A 20,742-nucleotide genomic window follows, 5' to 3' on the forward strand; every position below is an offset into this window, starting at 1 on the left:
TATATCATGAGAACACCTATCTGCTGGTGGATAATAATTTTGATTTTTAATGTATTTTCATTCGCTGTCAACACTAACGATATCTGAGGTTTTTTACTCCCAGTGAGACACAGAACTATTTGCGAGATGACTGTAAGTTCAAGATGCTATTCTGAGCAGCTGGTGGAGAAAAATTCGGTAGCTGACGTCTCTTTGTGTGTAGTCAACAACGATATGTGTGGGGCTCTATTCCCAGTGAGCGCTGAACTCTTCGTCATATTATTTCAGTTCGTCGTGTCATTTAATGTTCATACATATTCTCAACTAGCTGCTCGTGAATAACTTTAATTTTTAATGTCATTTTGTCTTAAACAGTTCAAATGGTTCAAATGGCTCTGAGCAATATGGGACTTAACTTCTAAGGTCATCAGTCCCCTAGAACTTAGAACTACTTAAACCTAACTAACCTAAGGACATCACTCACATCCATGCCCGAGGCAGGATTCGAACCTGCGACCGTAGCGGTCACGCGGTTCCAGACTGAAGCGCCTAGAACCGCACGGCCACACCGGCCGGCCCCCACCATCTGGTATCAATGCATTACCCTATCATCCATTATATATAATCATTTTCATAGTACACTTGATATTATAGATGAGTAGGACACAAGACAGGACATAGATAATGTCCGTTTCACGTCAACAGTGTGTAACATTTTACTTTTTTTGAATAGGACAATGTTCCTCTCCAATAATTTTTAGATTAGTTACAATAAGCTTACGCTGCAAGAGAATTCGCTTGTATTTTTCAATATGTGGTCTGTTGTCGTTCGAAGGCCTTCCATAACATCGGCAACGTCGTGCAACTCCACCGAGGGCTGTCTGGAGTAGGGTGGAGATACCAATGTGAAAGTTGCGAGCTGTCGAAGACGATCTTCATATTCCTAATGCGATTAGGACATCGTATACTCTTGACGACGTTTAGCACCTGTGCAGTCAGTCACCCAATTTCAGAATTCATTTTGAGTAATCCTGCTAAATTCCCTAAATATTGTCTTTTTACATTGATGAGTAATATGGATAGTCGTCACGTTCATGTGCCGTCTACAACGCAAATTTAATGTTACTATCCTAGGAACTAACCTGCAATACGTTTTGTATTTCATAATCGGAACTATCTGCATTAACCGTCATCAGAGCAATGTCAGGGAACAGAATGCAGCAGTGCCTTGCTACCTACTTGAGGACCTGCTTGAGTCGTGTTCTAAGGAAAGGGTAGTTGCTGGTTCACATTATATTACACTAGCGAGAAGTACCGACTTTTCCTTTTCTCTGCAAACATCCAGAACTAAATTCAGTAACTAAATGCTAAGAATATATTTGCATTGTGCCAACTCAAAGATCAATAGATATGGATATAGATATAGATACAGATTTTTATATTTAAAGCCATTCTCGTTCTGCGTTGGAATAAACATCATTCATTATTTGCTTGTTCTTGTTACGATTGTTATTGTCATTCTCTCACTCGCAAGAGTTTTCGCATTCCTATTTGGTATCGATGCACATGAAGAGTGGCTATGAAAGAAGGGAATACTGAATGTTACGTCATGCAGAATACACTCATTTACTTCGGCTCCTCGTGATCTACGCTACAGGAGAAGTGAGATACATAAAGTTGACAGTGTGAAGACAGACCTGGTAGCACAACTGTGCAACTACACAGTGTTACCAGATAAAATGGTGCTGCGGAATCGACAGTGTAGTACGGACTTTGCCACAGTAGCAGACAGCTGGTAATTTAGGACCATGACCGTGGATTACACTTTGGTCAGTGCTGGTTAGAGTGCTGCAACTGTAAATGGAAGGCTTTGTTTGATAGTCTTGTGCTGATGCTGTCTGAATAAATTATGCCATTGGATACAAAGCGGTTTAGTTTTGAGACCTAACCCACGAGGGGGGAAGGCACAGTGGTCTGCTTCAGGAATTCCAAGCAATAAAACACAAAAAACAACCCAGGAAGGGAGACATGCATTTGGAATCTGTTCATCGTTACGGGGTCAAACAAGAGGGTAACATTACTGAAACAATGATCGGGCTACTTAGTATATAATAGAGCATACAGATTTCAAGGAGGAAACGTATGAAGACTCAGACTTCCTCGTTATCAATATGTGCGGCATATCTTTCGTGTTGACGAAAGTAAATTCCCGCTTTACCTCTTCTTACGTGTCAAATGAAATGAATGCCATGAGGAATACAATATTTGTTGACTGCGTCTCTTCTTGCTTCCATCCTTATCAACATATTTCTTCATTCTCGTGGTAATCATGACATTCTATGTGTATGCTGGAAAAAATTGCAAGTGGACAAATTCGACATCGAGGTGCAAAGCGTTATATTCAATTCGAATAAGCATCCGGTGTATTTTTACTTCGTTTGTATTTTTAGATGATTATGAACGTTACAGAAAATTATCTCACATGCTTTATGTTGAATGAGAAACATTGAATGATCCGTTTTGCTTTCCCTACGTTGAAATGATATAATGTCGGCGTCAACAGCCTTCTTCCACACCGGAAGCTGAAACTTGTATCATTCTGGATTAATGATAATTGAATGTCTCATATGTATACATAGCCCAGAAGGCGACGTCAGAAACCATCAGGGGAGAACGCCGCATAAAAACCAAACGTGCGCGCGCGTCTCCACTCGGAAGAACCGTATCGGAGAATCACGGCAAGCATTTCGCTGAAGAGCTGCCTCGTCAGAGAGCCTAGAAATGGCAGCGTCGTAGCAAGTATTTGTCAACACTCTGATAGTGCATTTACTCTCGGGTGTAGGTCGGCGTTACCTCGCTAAATTCACTTGACATTCGTTTTCCACATCGAAGACTCGTACGATATAATCCACTGCATGATGACACAATTAGAAAGTATATTTAATTTCTGGACTCCAAGAATGGCGTTCTTCACATAAGTAACACCTGTTTGTGTGTGCATTCGGGAGGACGACGGTGCAATCCCGCGCCCGGCCATCCTGATTTAGGTTTTCAATGATTTCCCTAAATCGCTTCAGGCAAATGCCGGGATGGTTCCTTAGGAAGGGCACGGCCGATTTCCTTCCCCATCCTTCCCTAATCCGAGCTTGTGCTCCGTCTCTAATGACATCGTTGTCGACGGGACGTTAAAACAGTAATCTCCACCTCCTCTGTTCGTGTGTTTAAGGTTGCGTTTTGAGGCTCAGGCAACATCGCAGTGACTATATTCCGCCTCTGGCCGCCAGTGTGTCGTTAGCTCAGAGGTTCCCTTGTGCGTTGCAGTGCTTATACTATAAGACATAGCAGTTCGAATCACGGTAGAAGCCGCTGAGTACAACCTTTTATTTTCCATTTTAATTAATGGAGTTGCAAACTGATAGTAAAAATTTCTTATGCGAAATCTGAAGAATGCCTTTAAACATCAATCTTCGTCCGATTTCGACTTAGTAAATTAAGTTAATATCATGGATTTCTGCTTTGCGAATTCCAAGGTGCTTCACTGTAAAATAGACCCTGAAAAGATTCAAACCGACTGTCAACGATATAAATTTGAGCTTTGTTCGTCATATAGGTCTAACATGTCAGAAGGTTGTTTATGAAGTGCACATGTTCATTAATGTAGTTCCCTTCTTCTAAATTTTTGCAATAGCATTTAACTGTAGACGTTTTCTAACACCGGCGTTAGCAATTCCTTTCCGTTCTCTGAAACCTTCAAAACGACAAATTTTTCTGGTTTAAATCTGATGACCTTAACTATCACTTCCGATCAACAATAAATACTTCATGAACCCATACATGGAACTCCAAATGTGCAGTGTTCCTGCACTGCTACAGAGCATGCATTGCAAGGTATTCACACAGTTTATCGCATAGACTTACCATAAGGAATGAAACAAGAACTGTAATACACTTTACACCACAGACGCTCACTCTGGCTTGACGAAAACATCCAAACATTGACCAAAAGTTGCACAAATAATTGAGTTTGAAAGGAAAAGAAACGAGGTATGAAGCATTTATAAATTCATCGAATGTAGTGAGGTGGTTTAATTTCGTCCCAGTCTATAAAATTAATTTCGGGCCATACTCAGCTCTTGCCGATTAATGTAATATAATATCCGCCTACTAATCAGGGCGTCTGTCTCCGTTGCTTTTGAGCGTGAATGGAAATTGTAGAAATTTTCTGTGGAGCAACATTTAATAATAAAGCGTTTTAAATCATCAAAAGCGATGAGCGGTAGCAGGCGCTTTCGATAAAGAACGGGGGAGTGCAGCGCCGCTGCTGTCGCCACGGCCGCTGCCAGTAGCCAGCAAATGGATCCCGGAGCTTTGCCGCATACGGCGTCCAGAGGAGGACAGTCTGCAGGAAATCTGCCGCAAAATCGTTACTGGATAAAATTTTGATATCGGTGTGTCACAAAGCGAAATAGATTGAATCTGCGCTACCATTACATTCACGTCTTCAGCATTCAGACAGAAGAGGCTATAAAAATATTTTATACCAGCTGCTCTCGATCCACTGACATTATGAACAGAAACAACGCACGCTACCGCTAGACCACAGGCGTAAACAGCCTAGAGTTTCTCTATCATGCGACAAGTTTCCCTCCAGGAAGTGCCGCAGTCTACAGTGTTGCCAGATTGTGCAGATAACCGGACTTAGAGAATTAGCGAGTTGGCCAGTTTTTTTGTCCCATGTCGCGATCGGCGCGGACTTAGCCTCTGAAGCGGCCGGCCGCCGGTCAAGTTTTATGTCAAAGAGTGTACATTTGGTGAACAGCATTGTACGGCAGTGAAACATGGACTGTGGGAAAATCGAAACAGAAGAGAATCTAAGCATTTGAGCAGTGGTGCAACAAAAATGTTGAAAATAAGGTGGACTGATAACGTAAGGAATGAGTAGGTTCTCGCGGAATAGGCGAGGAAAGGAATATATAGAAAACACTGACAAGGAGAGGGGTCAGGATGATAGGACTGATGGGACACCCTAAAACATCAGGGAATTAACTGCCATGGCACTACAGAGAGCTGCAGGGGGTAAAAACTTTAGAGAAAGATAGAGATTGGAACACATTCAACAAATAATTGAGGAGTAGATTGCTAGCGCTACTCTGAGATGAAAAGTTTGGCACAGAAGAGGAATTCATATCGGTGCATGTCAACCCAGTGAGAAGACTGATGACAATAAATAAATAAATCAAGAATAAAAAATAAAAATAAAAAATAGAAAGAGTAGCTTGGCTATCCAGTAGCCCAAAAATGGACAGTGGAAATTCAGTGTTCAGCCACTGCAGATTTAATGGACCCCTAGAAGGGGGGTGTGTCGCTGGCGTTAGCTGCATCGTTCTTCCACAGTGCTTATTGCTTGTGCTATTTCATTTTTAACACGCTGATGTGGTATTGCTAAAAATCCTACTTTCGCGAAAGTAGATCATCTTTTGCATATCCCAGAGGAGTTGTCATTTTTACCAGTGTACGGGAGATCATTTCCCTTTCATGCACTTTATTATCTTTAAAATTTTTGAAGAAACGTTTAACACATAAGCTGTATGTGATCTTTTCTCTCCGACTTTTCTTGGAGGAGATAATATGTATATAAAGTTACTCAGACATCAAAATAGAGCTGTGATCAAAATCTTAAGTATAACAGCGTAAGTATCTCAGTATGATATCATCTCAGTGGGGTCTCTGTTAATTGGCGTCGTACGAGCACTCAAGTTCCCATCTCGCGTAGCGAGAGTGACTCGTCTTGCAGCATCACGTGTCCGATTATGTTTATTTGCTTAATATGGGGATGATGTAACGAGCAAAACATATTTCGTTATTTGAAACTGATTTCGTTACTAAGAATTCAATCCTACAGTCATGGTGCATGTTACGTGAGCGTTTTGGTAGTAGTACTTCTAAAGACGCTTCGTTGATCAACTTCCACTTCTCACTTGTATAAGATCTTATTTGAATTAAGGAGATAAATATATTACAGTTTCCAGTGGGAGCCACCGAAATAAAAATGAAAACTAGTGCAATGTACACTCTACAACCAAATATTTTACGTTGTTATTTTATGGTTTTGAGAGACAATGACTAAATATTCAGAAGAAAAAAATTGGGAAAAAGAAAGAAATTTAGCGAGTAGAACGAAGTAAGAAAGTTTCACATCCCCTTGCCATTGAGATCAATAGAGATGTTGTACTCGCTCTGTCGAACATGACAGAGGGAAGGAGTTATCTGTGGTATTCTTAAAAGATGCAAAGACCACCCGAATACCGGCTTAAAATTATTTGACCTAGCATGAAATATCTAAGTCATGATTGCCGGATGGGCATCTGGAGGTCACTTTCGCTAGCTTCGAAGGAAGAAAGGCTGGAAGGCAGGTGAAAGTTTAACGCCCAGCAACAACGATGACCAAGTCGCCAGAGACGGAAAACAAGATCGGATTGGGGAAGAATAGGAGGAAAACGGCAGTGCACTTTTCAAAGTAGAAATCGACTTACGCGATTCGCGGAAACAAAGGAAAACGAAAATTTGGTGATCCGCTATCCCCTCGAATAGAATACCACTTTTATTCGATGTGTTTATAAATCTATATATAGATCTGGAAAGTGTAATGTACAGTACTACGTATTAATAGTACCTAAGGAATAGTGGGTAGGTAAGACCAGAGATTCTCGACATATAGGTGTGCGCATTCATCACTTCGCAGTGTTTGCTAGAGACATAAAATTGTGCTCGCTATCATTCAAGATATGTTAAAGCTGAAGTAGTAATGATATGCACTTCTCTCATATTTCATTGTGACTCGTTCTCATCCCCTCAGTATTCAATATTGATACAGGGTTTGCTTGCTCTGCCCGCATCTCGTGGTCGTGCGGTAGCGTTCTCGCTTCCCACGCCTGGGTTCCCGGGTTCGATTCCCGGCGGGGTCAGGGATTTTCTCTGCCTCGTGATGGCTGGGTGTTGTGTGCTGTCCTTAGGTTAGTTAAGTTTAAGTAGTTCAAAGTTCTCGGGGACTTATGACCACAGCAGTTGAGTCCCATAGTGCTCAGAGCCATTTGAACCATTTCTTTTGCTTGCTCTCATCAGCTACTGTTATTGTAATAACTGGCACAGTTACAGCTAAATTATGAAATTTACTGTATCGAAAAGAAAGATATAGTGTGTGTGTGTGTGTGTGTGTGTGTGTGTGTGTGTGTGTGTGTGTGTGTGTGTGTGTGTGTGTGTGTGTGTGTGCAGGTTTGTAGATAACGACACAGCTAGGGCACCAAGGCACCTTCACAAGTTAAGAGGCGGCTTGTATTCATTTATCTCATTTGCATCTTATGAAAACTGATCTCTCTTGTGGAGCAGGACGGCGGTATCGGTTTCATAGAGGAGCCGCAGAGGAGATTCTGGCAGGCGAGGAGGTGTAGATAGCATTCCAGAGAGAGCGACGCGCTGACAACTGTCGGCATGTCCACATCACTCAAGCTGGAACGACTTTTCGCTTAACGACGCTGGTGACATTTCTATGGAGCGTTAAAGTCGCCTGCTTAATGCTTCCACGTCGGGAGCCACTAAACGCCCACATTACATGTTTCTAAACTACCATATGCCTGAATATTTTTGGTGAAATCATTTTTAAGTCTCGCATCTCAGGATTTGTTTTATTAATCACTCAGAAGATAATATCGTAAGTTTAGCAGGAGGATCACATTTCTTTCCCTGGTATTACATAAACTTTCTGCGCATGTACATTTTATTCCATTTTGTCTGAGTTGTCGTTCGTGGAATTCTGTAATACAAACAATACAAATTGCAATTCCTACATGAGGTTGGCATCCTATTGGCAATGACATCATACAAGGTAGAGGCCGCTCACATTTCACTCATTCTAAGAGAGAAACAATGATTTGATTTCTTCTAAAACTGCTCGACAGTCACCTGGACTAAACTAAAGACAAGTGTAAATCGGTGGTTGGTATCTGGATTAGAACCACAGCATTCTGTGTCGTCTGTATGATGACGTTTCATGCTAAGAAAATTCTGTAATTTTCTTCCTGTTTTCTTTCTTTTCAGGAAGCAAGATGATTCCAGGGAACGAATTACTACAAAGGGCTCTGCTAATATGGGCACTGCTGTTGCAGGTAAGTAAAGACGCAAAGTTGAGTCGCTAAAATGTTCTTCACATTACATGAAATTAAAGATAACATAGTTCAACCATGCACAATACGTTCAGCGAAATGAAAAGGATTGCAAGAAATGGCAAAGACGATGGGGGTGAGGGAAAAGAAGAGAGAAGAGGTGAGGCAATGTAGTTGGATGTACATTTGGCCACGTAGAAATCTAGGAAGCGGCCCCTAAAGAACTAAAATTAACTAAAGATCACATAAAACTATACACATTGCTACAATATAGATGAACTAAGCAATTACTTGCTCGGAAAGGGTCTAGTACTGTAGAAATTACACACGTATCTGGAAAATCATAGATATCAGAGGAAGATAATAAACGAAAGTTTTATTAACATTTGTTGTGGGACAGGCAAATAAATGTTTGGGAACTCTGGGTTCGCAGGACAGAGCGGATCAGGATTGTTGCTGTGGAAAGCGTCCAAGATCAGTAACTGTTAGTTGTAGAAACACACAAACTTTATTTGATAAAAACAATCAGACATGCGCTTAGAAGCACTCAGAAACAATACGGCTGAAAGCCCGAATACAAGTTATTAAATTTATCTTAAGGAATACACACAGCTGAAGACCTTAGTTAAAGAACTGCTGCATAAATACTCGGTTGAAGGCCACATCTTAAAATATTTCACACAAAGTTCGGCTGAAGGCCATCTACTGAACATAGAATCACTCGAGGCTTAAGGCCTGAATAACAGATTCTCAAGGTTTTGAACAAAGGATTTTTCAAATTTTAATTTTACAACAGCTGAAGGCTTTATGTTAAAATATTTCACGTAGAGGTTCGGCTAAAGGCCGCATACTGAACATTAAAACAAACTAAATTAATACACTGCTGAAGGCTGAACAGTGGTGCTCAGAAGTGCTCCAAGGGTCGGCCTGCGGAAGTAACCCTAATATAAGTTTAGGTGAGACGGGCAGCCAAGCGTAATACTAAATAAACGGATGGCAACTCGACCCAGGGACGGCTGAAGGACCGGCCAACAACCTAATCAATTCCCTTCCGCCGACCAACGGCACGACAACCGAACATGTCAGCGAGGGCGAAGATACCAGCAGCACTACGTCTTCAAATATGGGCATCTAAATACAGCCAAGGCACAATAACCACTGAAAAATACGAAAAAAGACAAGACTGTAAAACTACACGCCGTGCGGACAGCATAAACACGGCGAGGAAACACACACACGCTATTTTCTGCCGCAACCGACCGACTGGCAACTGCAGTACGCAGACAGCATAGATCTGCTCAGTGGAAATCACAGAAACTACACACAGTTCCACGTAAACACTTGCACCAAGAACTGCGACAATCCTAAAACCAATCACTGTGAAACAACGAGGAGAAACCACAAGTCGACACACAGAGTTTCCATAAGGGGTTGGCGACCAAATACACGGCCGGCCTGGGTGGCCGAGCGGTTCTAGGCGCTACAGTCTGGAACCACACTATCGCTACGGTCGCAGGTTCGAATCCTGCCTCGGGCATGGACGTGTGTGACGTCCTTAGGTTAGTTAGGTTTAAGTAGTTCCATGTTCCAGGGGACTGATGACCTCAGAATTTAAGTCCCATAGTACTCAGAGTCATTTGAACCATTTGAACCAAATACACGTCGTCCGATGAGAAAACCGACAGAACGACCAAACAAGGTCGTCTTTACTCAAATTATGTGTGTCGGCAACGGTCGGGCGAGTCTTGGGTGTCCGGAACTCTCTGCAGCTCCAATCCGACTCAACTCTATGTCCGTTCGGAACTCGGGAGACCCGACGATCCAAGCTCACTGGCTCGGACCCAACCATGCAGAGATAACTCTTGTGCATTGGCCACGACATCTCTGCACAAGAAAGGAACCGTCCCACGTCCGGCAAGATGACCAACTGGCGAGGCCCAGAAAGGGTCAAAAGACCAAATACACGTCGCCCAATGAGACGACCAACCGAACGACCAACCAGCGGTCGTTCCCTCTCCAATCTCCTTCTGTTGGACAGATCAAGTGTATCGCCAGTGGTCGGCGAATACTGGCTGTCCGCGCCTCACTGGTGTTCCGTCCCGACTGACTGACTGACTGACTACCCAGAAACACTAGCGGTCGCTCTAGACATGGTACTACAGTGCACTTATCGATAAGCGCTGCTGCTGCCACTCACGGGGAAGCAAACCAGCAACTATGTGAAGCCATTAAATCGAATACGAAAACTAGGCGGCAGTACCGTAAAAGAAGATGACAAACAATAAACGGCATGAACACGAGCCGCGCAGGGCTAAGTTTGTTTGAAATGTTTGATAAAGAAACGATCTTATTAGCATATTGCGCACAGACGAGATATGTTGTGAACATAGGTATCAAGCAAATGCTGAGCACATCAATAAATCTAACTGCACAAACTGAGATGTAACTAGAAACTTCCCTTGACGAATACCAATTGAAACGCTGTCTCAAATTGTTGGTTTGGAGAGAACTGACTCAAATGCTTGTAACACTTCATAACGTCAGTTTCATCAAAAACATGAGTTCTATGTAAGTGTACTCGTAAGCTTCCCTACAAATAGGTCCTTTTAAAGAACTTTAGAAAACTGCCACTCATTCAAAATATTTCCACTATTATTCGAAGCAGGTAGTTGTGGTTCATTGCAGAAAATTCATAGCGTCCGATGGATAGTTGTATAGCAAAAACATCAGAGTTAAATTTTTGCATCCACTCTGTTCATTTATGTTATCAATCTTTCGTTGTAAGTCGAAAGAAGCAAGTAAGGAAGATCAGAGTCCGCAGCTCGTGGTCGTGCGGTAGCGTTCTCACTTCCCACGCCCGGGTTTCCGGGTTCGGTTCCCGGCGCGGTCAGGGATTTTCTCTGCCTCGTGATGACTGGGTGTTGTGTGACGTCCTTAGCTTAGTTAGGTTTAAGTAGTTCTAAGTTCTAGGAGACTGATGATCATAGATGTTAAGTCCCATTGTGCTCAGAGCCATTTGAACCATTTTTTTTGAAGATCAGAGTTGAGACGAGATCATTAGAGGTCATTAGAGATGGAGCACAAGCCCGAACTAGGGAAAGTTGCAGAACGAAAAGACTGTGCTTTGTTACAGGAACCACCGAGATGTTTGCTTTAAGCGATTTATGGAAATCATGGAAAACCTAAATCTGTATGATCGGATGGCGGTTTGAACCACCACCCTTCCAAATACGAGTCAAATGTTTTATCACTTCATCACCTTGCTCGGTGTTTGCCGAACTCCTGTCATGAACAAGAACACTCAAGAATGTGGAATGGTTCGAGATATACACTCCTGGAAATTGAAATAAGAACACTGTGAATTCATTGTCCCAGGAAGGGGAAACTTTATTGACACATTCCTGGGGTCAGATACATCACATGATCACACTGACAGAACCACAGGCACATAGACACAGGCAACAGAGCATGCACAATGTCGGCACTAGTACAGTGTATATCCACCTTTCGCAGCAATGCAGGCTGCTATTCTCCCATGGAGACGATCGTAGAGATGCTGGATGTAGTCCTGTGGAACGGCTTGCCATGCCATTTCCACCTGGCGCCTCAGTTGGACCAGCGTTCGTGCTGGACGTGCAGACCGCGTGAGACGACGCTTCATCCAGTCCCAAACATGCTCAATGGGGGACAGATCCGGAGATCTTGCTGGCCAGGGTAAATGACTTACACCTTCTAGAGCACGTTGGGTGGCACGGGATACATGCGGACGTGCATTGTCCTGTTGGAACAGCAAGTTCCCTTGCCGGTCTAGGAATGGTAGAACGATGGGTTCGATGACGGTTTGGATGTACCGTGCACTATTCAGTGTCCCTTCGACGATCACCAGTGGTGTACGGCCAGTGTAGGAGATCGCTCCCCACACCATGATGCCGGGTGTTGGCCCTGTGTGCCTCGGTCGTATGCAGTCCTGATTGTGGCGCTCACCTGCACGGCGCCAAACACGCATACGACCATCATTGGCACCAAGGCAGAAGCGACTCTCATCGCTGAAGACGACACGTCTCCATTCGTCCCTCCATTCACGCCTGTCGCGACACCACTGGAGGCGGGCTGCACGATGTTGGGGCGTGAGCGGAAGACGGCCTAACGGTGTGCGGGACCGTAGTCCAGCTTCATGGAGACGGTTGCGAATGGTCCTCGCCGATACCCCAGGAGCAACAGTGTCCCTAATTTGCTGGGAAGTGGCGGTGCGGTCCCCTACGGCACTGCGTAGGATCCTACGGTCTTGGCGTGCATCCGTGCGTCGCTGCGGTCCGGTCCCAGGTCGACGGGCACGTGCACCTTCCGCCGACCACTGGCGACAACATCGATGTACTGTGGAGACCTCACGCCCCACGTGTTGAGCAATTCGGCGGTACGTCCACCCGGCCTCCCGCATGCCCACTATACGCCCTCGCTCGAAGTCCGTCAACTGCACATACGGTTCACGTCCACGCTGTCGCGGCATGCTACCAGTGTTAAAGACTGCGATGGAGCTCCGTATGCCACGGCAAACTGGCTGACACTGACGGCGGCGGTGCACAAATGCTGCGCAGCTAGCGCCATTCGACGGCCAACACCGCGGTTCCTGGTGTGTCCGCTGTGCCGTGCGTGTGATCATTGCTTGTACAGCCCTCTCGCAGTGTCCGGAGCAAGTATGGTGGGTCTGACACACCGGTGTCAATGTGTTCTTTTTTCCATTTCCAGGAGTGTATTTTAAGAAAAAGGAACAGCTCTCGTAAACTAACACTATACACAGCATTCAAAATTAATTACTGCAATCTGAAACCTATACATGGGTTTTTGTGTTTTCATTGTGCAAATTATATATCTTCTAAAACCGGTCTTTATTAACACATACTAGATACACGGTATTCGCGATACCTGTCGTAGCTGCCTCACACTGTATACACCGTATTTAACTACCATGAGTAGTCTTTACTTGTCCATTCCTACTTAACTACACCATCTACTAATTGCGTTGCATCTTTATTCTGAACAATTAAATACCCTGCATTCTCCCAAAGTTAAGACAGTCCTATTTTTAAAAACCTCAGTAAATGATAATATGGAAAATATGATTGTATTAAAGTACGTCTATAAGGACTGGTTCTACTACAATTTAAAATAGAAAATACGAAGCACCACGAAGGAATTATCAATTGGGTCGGAAATCTGGAGATTCGATGTACATGTACAGACAAACAATACATTATAATTTTAGAAAATTTGGCTGAATTATTCAAGAGAAAGAGCTAAACAAGTTGAGCTAATTAGTAACGCGTTGATCCACCTCTAGCCCTGATGCAAGCAGTTGTACGGCTTGGCTTTGATTAATAGAGCTGTTGAATGTCCTCTTGAGGGATGCTGTGGTAAATTCCGTCCAATTGGCGCTTTAGATCGTCAAAATCCCGAGCTGGTTGGGACGTCCTACGAAGTAACGCTCCAAACGTTGTCAACTGGGGAGAGATCCGGCGAACTTGGTGGCAGAAGTAGGTTTGACAAACACGAAGACAAACTGCAGAAACTCTCGCCGTGTGTGGACGGACATTATCGTACTGCAGTGTGAACCAAGGGTGGCTTGCCATGAAGGGCAACAAAAAGGGTCGCAGAATATCGCCGACATAGCGCTGTGATATATGGATGCCGCAAATGATAGCAAATGGGGTCTGTTATGAAATGAAATGGCACTTGAAACTATCACTCCTTGTTATCAGGCCGTATGGCGGGTGACAGTGGGGCTGGGATCCCAACCGCTCTCTGGGACATCTCCAGATACGTCTTCGCTGGCCTTCGGGGCTCAGTTCGGCTTGGGACTCATCACTGAAGACAATTCTACTCCAGTCAATGAGATTCCTGGCCGAAGACATGCCTGGGGATGCCCTGGACAGCGATGAGTTACCAACCTGTCGCCTGCCATACGGCCTGAGAGCCAAGAGTGATGGTCTGGGGTACCATTCACTTCGTAGCAGGAGCCTTTGGTTGTCATCTGCTGTATACTTAAAGCGCAGCCGTACCGGTACGTCGACGATAGCCTACGGCCTATTTTGTTGCCTCTCATGGCAAGCCATCCTGAGTTCACATTTCAGCAAGATAATTCCCGACTGCACTCAGCAAGAGTTCACTCCAAGTGAGAAGATTTGAAGCATTGTAGGCAGAGCCCTCCACCCAGCTCGAGATTTTGAAAATCCAACGCACCAATTGGGCAGAATCTGGCATGATATTCTCACGAGAACATCAAACAACTTTATCTATCAATGCTAAGCCGAGTAACTACTTGCATAAGAACTGGAGTTCGACCAGTGTGTTATTAACGTGATCAATTTGTGAAGCTCTTGCTATTGAATAAATCATCCGGTTTTTCTGAAACTGTATTCAATTCATTGTCTGTACATGTGCATCACATCTACCGGTTTCCGTCCCACTCGAATAAATCATTCGCGGTGCGTCGTTTTTTTATCTTAGGTATACTTAAAGTAACTATATAAGTGTTTATTTTTAATTTTGCGTACCTAATGAAACGTTGTTTCTGTACTGGGAAAATGCAAGACGTAAAACTGAATCTGATGTGATATCGCAAAAGGGTGTTTCACCAATCTGAAGGATTGTTATAGCCTGTAATGTTTTATTACTGAATCAGACATTTTCTTCATACGAGAGGAAATAGTGGCCTCAGTATTGCCATTTTCATTAAATTCTTCTGTTTAGGGTTCCGTTCCTCAGTCGGTGATACGGAACCTCTATAGGACCACTTTGTTGTCCGCCTGTCTTGGCTTGGTTCAAATGCCTCTGAGCACCCTGCGACTTAACTTCTGAGGTCATCATTCGCCTAGAACTTAGAACTAATTAAACCTAACTAACCTAAGGATACCACACACATCCATGCCCGAGGCAAGATTCGAACCTCCTACCGGAGCGGTCGCTCGGCTGCAGACTGTAGCGCCTAGAACCACAAGACCACTCCGGCCGGCTTCCGCCTGTCTATCCGTGTGTTCAGACACATTTTTCTCATGAACGGGCAGACATATCAAGCTGCAATATGTGACACATACTGAGGTCTATAGTCCCAAGGCGGTGTGGAAACTTTAAGCTTCTGCGTCAATGCAAGCAAAAGATAAAGCCATTTATGTCGCCTATATATATGGTTGCAAACTCACTCATCAAAACCTATAGCGTACTTCCTGTTAACCTAGAATAACAAAATGCGACAAGAAGTAAGGTTTCACAGTACATGTAACGAAAAAATTCGAAAATTGTTAATTTTAATTATGTCACATAAAATAAGATTTGTTTGCCGTTTGTTGGCCGTCTGTCTATCGTCTTTTAGTACCCCTTTTTCTCAGGAACGGTTTGAAGTATCAAGTTGAACATTACGTCAAATACCAAGGTCAATGGTCCCTTAACGGTGTAAAATATGTAAGGTTCTAACTCAGTGTTATCAAAAGATACGGCCATTTGCGACATATATTTTGCTACTCGCAAACCGAACTGTCTATAGACATAATTAAGTTTGTACATAATCCTCAGATCGCGAGTCCTACTTGAACTTGTCCAGTTTTTCTAATATTACGTTACTGACACAGTGACGGATTTTAAATAAATCTATAACTTAACGAATGGTAACATTTTTCTACTATTTAAGTTTTAGTATTTTATCATTTTCTGGAGAAATTTAATTTCGTCCTTGTATTCAGATGACTGAAATAATGATAATTGCACAACAACGACAGACAACACAACCAAATGTCATAGTAGACAGCGGTTAATATCAGTTGAAGCGCATTGTTTTCCAGATGGTCGGACAGCCTGGAGTGGAGGCGCACGCCCGCCTCATGGACCCGCCCGCCAGGAACTCCATGTGGAGGTTCGGCTATTTGACGCCCGTCAACTACAACGACAACGAGCTCTACTGCGGCGGCGCCAATGGTGAGCCTCGCGCCTCGAGCCGCCACTCTGCACACGAGATCACTGCGTCTGCTAAATCCCCTTTGGAGAAGTTGCAATATATATTCTAATTAAACCTGTTTCAGTCTACAAAATTATTTGTCTTGAGTCTATTATTTAGACTGTACAGATGTGTTATTGATGTTCTGCTGCGCACATTTCCACGTACACTGCGTTTTCAATCAAGTCAGGGGTAATAAATCTGAAAGACTATTCACCAAATGGAGTTGAACATAGAATAGGAGTAGTGAGTTGAACTTAATCTCATTTCTAGACATCCTTTACCTTAGACCTCGAGGAGCATACAACTAGGCAGCATGTAAGATCCTCCACGCACCGCAAATGGAACATCCTTATCACACACGTTAAAGAGCTGTCCCAATCAAAGTAACAATTATTTTGTGTGGTTTAGGATACTTAAACTGAATGTTTATGTAAGGGAACAATTTACTGTCCAAATGTCACTTCCATTTTCTAGACAGATTGCACTGATATTCCAATATATCTTTTTCATCATTTTCAAATTTATTATGGTTTGCTGCGTTGGAGTCGGTCTCAATTTACTCGTATTATTTGTGTACTCTTGCAGCCAGTGATTGTTTTCATTTGTCCCACAATATTCACTTTCCACTGCTGTCTCCATCACGAAATTATCTAATCGAAGATTTCTTTTTTCAGATGTTTTGAAATCAATAGTTTTTTTGTATCCGTTTAATTTTTCATATCGTTTTACAGAACAACTATCTACCGCAAACAGTTGCAATAATACACTCCTGGAAATTGAAATAAGAACACCGTGAATTCATTGTCCCAGGAAGGGGAAACTTTATTGACACATTCCTGGAGTCAGATACATCACATGATCACACTGACAGAACCACAGGCACATAGACACAGGCAACAGAGCATGCACAATGTCGGCACTAGTACAGTGTATATCCACATTTCGCAGCAATGCAGGCTGCTATTCTCCCATGGAGACGATCGTAGAGATGCTGGATGTGGTCCTGTTGAACGGCTTGCCATGCCATTTCCACCTGGCGCCTCAGTTGGACCAGCGTTCGTGCTGGACGTGCAGACCGCGTGAGACGACGCTTCATCCAGTCCCAAACATGCTCAATGGGGGACAGATCCGGAGATCTTGCTGGCCAGGGTAGTTGACTTACACCTTCTAGAGCACGTTGGGTGGCACGGGATACATGCGGACGTGCATTGTCCTGTTGGAACAGCAAGTTCCCTTGCCGGTCTAGGAATGGTAGAACGATGGGTTCGATGACGGTTTGGATGTACCGTGCACTATTCAGTGTCCCCTCGACGATCACCAGTGGTGTACGGCCAGTGTAGGAGATCGCTCCCCACACCATGATGCCGGGTATTGGCCCTGTGTGCCTCGGTCGTATGCAGTCCTGATTGTGGCGCTCACCTGCACGGCGCCAAACACGCATACGACCATCATTGGCACCAAGGCAGAAGCGACTCTCATCGCTGAAGACGACACGTCTCCATTCGTCCCTCCATTCACGCCTGTCGCGACACCACTGGAGGCGGGCTGCACGATGTTGGGGCGTGAGCGGAAGACGGCCTAACGGTGTGCGGGACCGTAGCCCAGCTTCGTGGAGACGGTTGCGAATGGTCCTCGCCGATACCCCAGGAGCAACAGTGTCCCTAATTTGCTGGGAAGTGGCGGTGCGGTCCCCTACGGCACTGCGTAGGATCCTACGGTCTTGGCGTGCATCCATGCGTCGCTGCGGTCAGGTCCCAGGTCGACGGGCACGTGCACCTTCCGCCGACCACTGGCGACAACATCGATGTACTGTGGAGACCTCACGCCCCACGTGTTGAGCAATTCGGCGGTATGTCCACCCGGCCTCCCGCATGCCCACTATACGCCCTCGCTCGAAGTCCGTCAACTGCACATACGGTTCACGTCCACGCTGTCGCGGCATGCTACCAGTGTTAAAGACTGCGATGGAGCTCCGTATGCCACCGCAAACTGGCTGACACTGACGGCGGTGGTGCACAAATGCTGCGCAGCTAGCGCCATTCGACGGCCAACACCGCGGTTCCTGGTGTGTCCGCTGTGCCGTGCGTGTGATCATTGCTTATACAGCCCTCTCGCAGTGTCCGGAGCAAGTATGGTGGGTCTGACACACCGATGTCAATGTGTTCTTTTTTCCATTTCCAGGAGTGTATTTGGAATCTTGGAACCTTGAATAACACTCCACACGTCTTTCACTTTAGTCCTGCATAATTCATAGTATTGATGATCAGACCACTGTTGTTCTAGTTTCGGGTACTTTGTACTATTTTGGTCAGTGTCAATTTTAATTTTAACGGGATTACTGTAATACGAGATTTTTACAACTATATTTTTACCCTTTTCCGTGTTACATATTTCATGGAGGGGAGCAGTTTTATCCCCTCACTTCATAACTGCACATATTATACACTGATGCTTTATGTTTTAATTACACGTACACTAACGGTCAAATATTTTCGATAACCGACGGTAAAACTGTGTACTTCATTTCAATGTATAAACCCAACTACAAATAAATAGACCAAGAATATAAATATTTTCTCTATCACTAAGTAAAATACAATACACCTAAGATTTTAGCCTCTTGAAAGTATCCACTACACAAACTCTTGACATTCTGGAGGTAAGATTTTGTAGTGTTTTTGCAGATATTGCAGTCCAACACATCTGGAATTATTCTATTGATCTTCAGCATTAGATGACCTTAGTTTTCTCACCTCTCCGTAAAGTTCGTCACATAATAGTTCATTGGGATTTAAGTTAGGTGACTGAATGGTCATATCATATTCTTGAGCTATCCATATTTATCTTTTTTACTGATACACTCGCCGCACAACTTAGAAACATTTTTGGGATCATTGTCCCGCTACAGAGCAAACACACAACCAATAAGTCTCTTACCAAATGGAACAGCTCTGTTGAGCAGTATCCTGTGCTTTCCTTCCTTCTTTAATTTCCATTAATTCTCACTAGATCACCGACTTTATCACTCGAGAAACATCTCCACACCATCACTGCCCTCCACCATGCATCACTTTTGCCATCAAAAACTGACTCCACTAAGTCGACAAACAAATATTCAACGATTGATTCTAAATATTTCAAACTTAAATTTATCTGTGAGTAACACTTTGGAGGCCTGCCGGGTTAGCCGTGCGGTCTAAGGCACTGCTTTCCGGGTGGGTAGGGGTGGCGGTCCCCGGCACGAATCCACCCGGCGGATTAGTGTAGAGGTCCGGTGTGCCGGGCAGTCTGTGGATGGTTTTTAAGGCGGTTTTTCATCTGCCTCTGAGAATGCGGGCTGGTTCCCCTTATTCCGCCTCGGTTACACTATGTCTGCGATTGCTGTGCAAACCCTTTCTCCTCGTACGCGTGCACCATAATTACTCTACCACACAAACATTGTGGTTACACTCGTCAGGTGTGAGACGTTCCCGGGGGTGGTAGGGCGGGGGGGGGGGGGGGGGGAGTGGGGGCAGAACCGCACAATAACCCTGTGTTCGGTATATGGCGGCGGTGGGGTGAGTGGACTGCTGTAGCCTGTTGTGGGGTTGTGAACCACTGAGGGCTACAGCGGAGACGAAGCCTACCCGTCGTTTCTAGGTCCCCGGTTCCGTACAATACAATGCAATACGACACTTCGGACCTATGTTGCACACTTTTTATGTTGCTGTGCCCATTTCTATCATTCCACCTTATTTTGTTTGCGCAATAAAGGATTTGCGGTCACTATGCACCCTTTTAAACCTTGTTCACGAAGTTGGCGTTACGCTCTTACTTCTTCGCAAATTTCAGGTGCTGATGTTTACTCTGTACACATGAGGACTGATGTTGCCTGTATGATATTATTCGGTGTCTTTCAGATCGTGAAATACTTGCATTAGCACCAGTTAGCTTGAAACTCTGCAATTTATACACGACTGTAGATTGGGCTACGCCACCCTTTGTTGCTACTGTCCCGCTAGGATATGCTTTGAAATGCTGAAATGCTGGTACATCAATAACCGGTGTAGTGGCCAGAATGTTGAATGCTAACATACAAACTTGCATGCATTGCGTTGTACAAATGCCGGATGCCTGTTTGTGGGACGGAGTTCCATGCCTGTTGCATTTGGTCGCTCAGTACAGGAACGGTTACTGCTGCTTGTATATGACGCTGGAGTTGTCGTTCAATGATGTCCCTTATGTGTTCGATTGGAGACGGATCTGGTGATGAAGCAGGCCAAGGCAACATTCGACCCTCTGTAGAGTATGTTGGGTTACAACAGCGAAATATTGACGAGCGTCATCGTGTTGGAAAACACTCTCTGGGATGCTGTTCATGAGTGGCAGCAGAACAGGTCGAATCATCAAACTGACGTACAAATTTGCAGTCGGGATGCATGGGATAACCACGAGAGGGCTCCTGCTATTACACAAAATCACATCCCAGACCATACCTAAAGCACTGTGTTAGTCCAGCGGGTCTAGCACGCCTACAGCCTGGTGGCAGCCCCTCAACTTGTATCCTTCTAAGCAACACACGACCACCACTGGCAACGAGGCAGTACCAGCGTTCATCAGAAAACACAACAGACCTCC

The 20,742-nt window shown here is 44.4% G+C and overlaps 1 protein-coding gene across 1 annotated transcript in view; it reads left to right on the plus strand.

Moving 5' to 3' along the window:
- The window catches only part of LOC126478516 (uncharacterized), a 205,821-nt gene that overhangs the window by 151,112 nt on the left and 33,967 nt on the right, over nucleotides 1-20,742 (plus strand). The window contains exons 3-4 of the mRNA XM_050103707.1: nucleotides 8,074-8,141; nucleotides 15,971-16,103. Of these exons, the coding sequence (XP_049959664.1) occupies nucleotides 8,082-8,141; nucleotides 15,971-16,103 (193 nt within the window). The 5' untranslated portion in view covers nucleotides 8,074-8,081. The remainder of the gene's footprint in view (nucleotides 1-8,073; nucleotides 8,142-15,970; nucleotides 16,104-20,742) is intronic.

Source organism: Schistocerca serialis, chromosome 1 (genome assembly GCF_023864345.2).
Source record: "Schistocerca serialis cubense isolate TAMUIC-IGC-003099 chromosome 1, iqSchSeri2.2, whole genome shotgun sequence".
Taxonomy (NCBI): Eukaryota; Metazoa; Arthropoda; class Insecta; order Orthoptera; family Acrididae; genus Schistocerca; species Schistocerca serialis.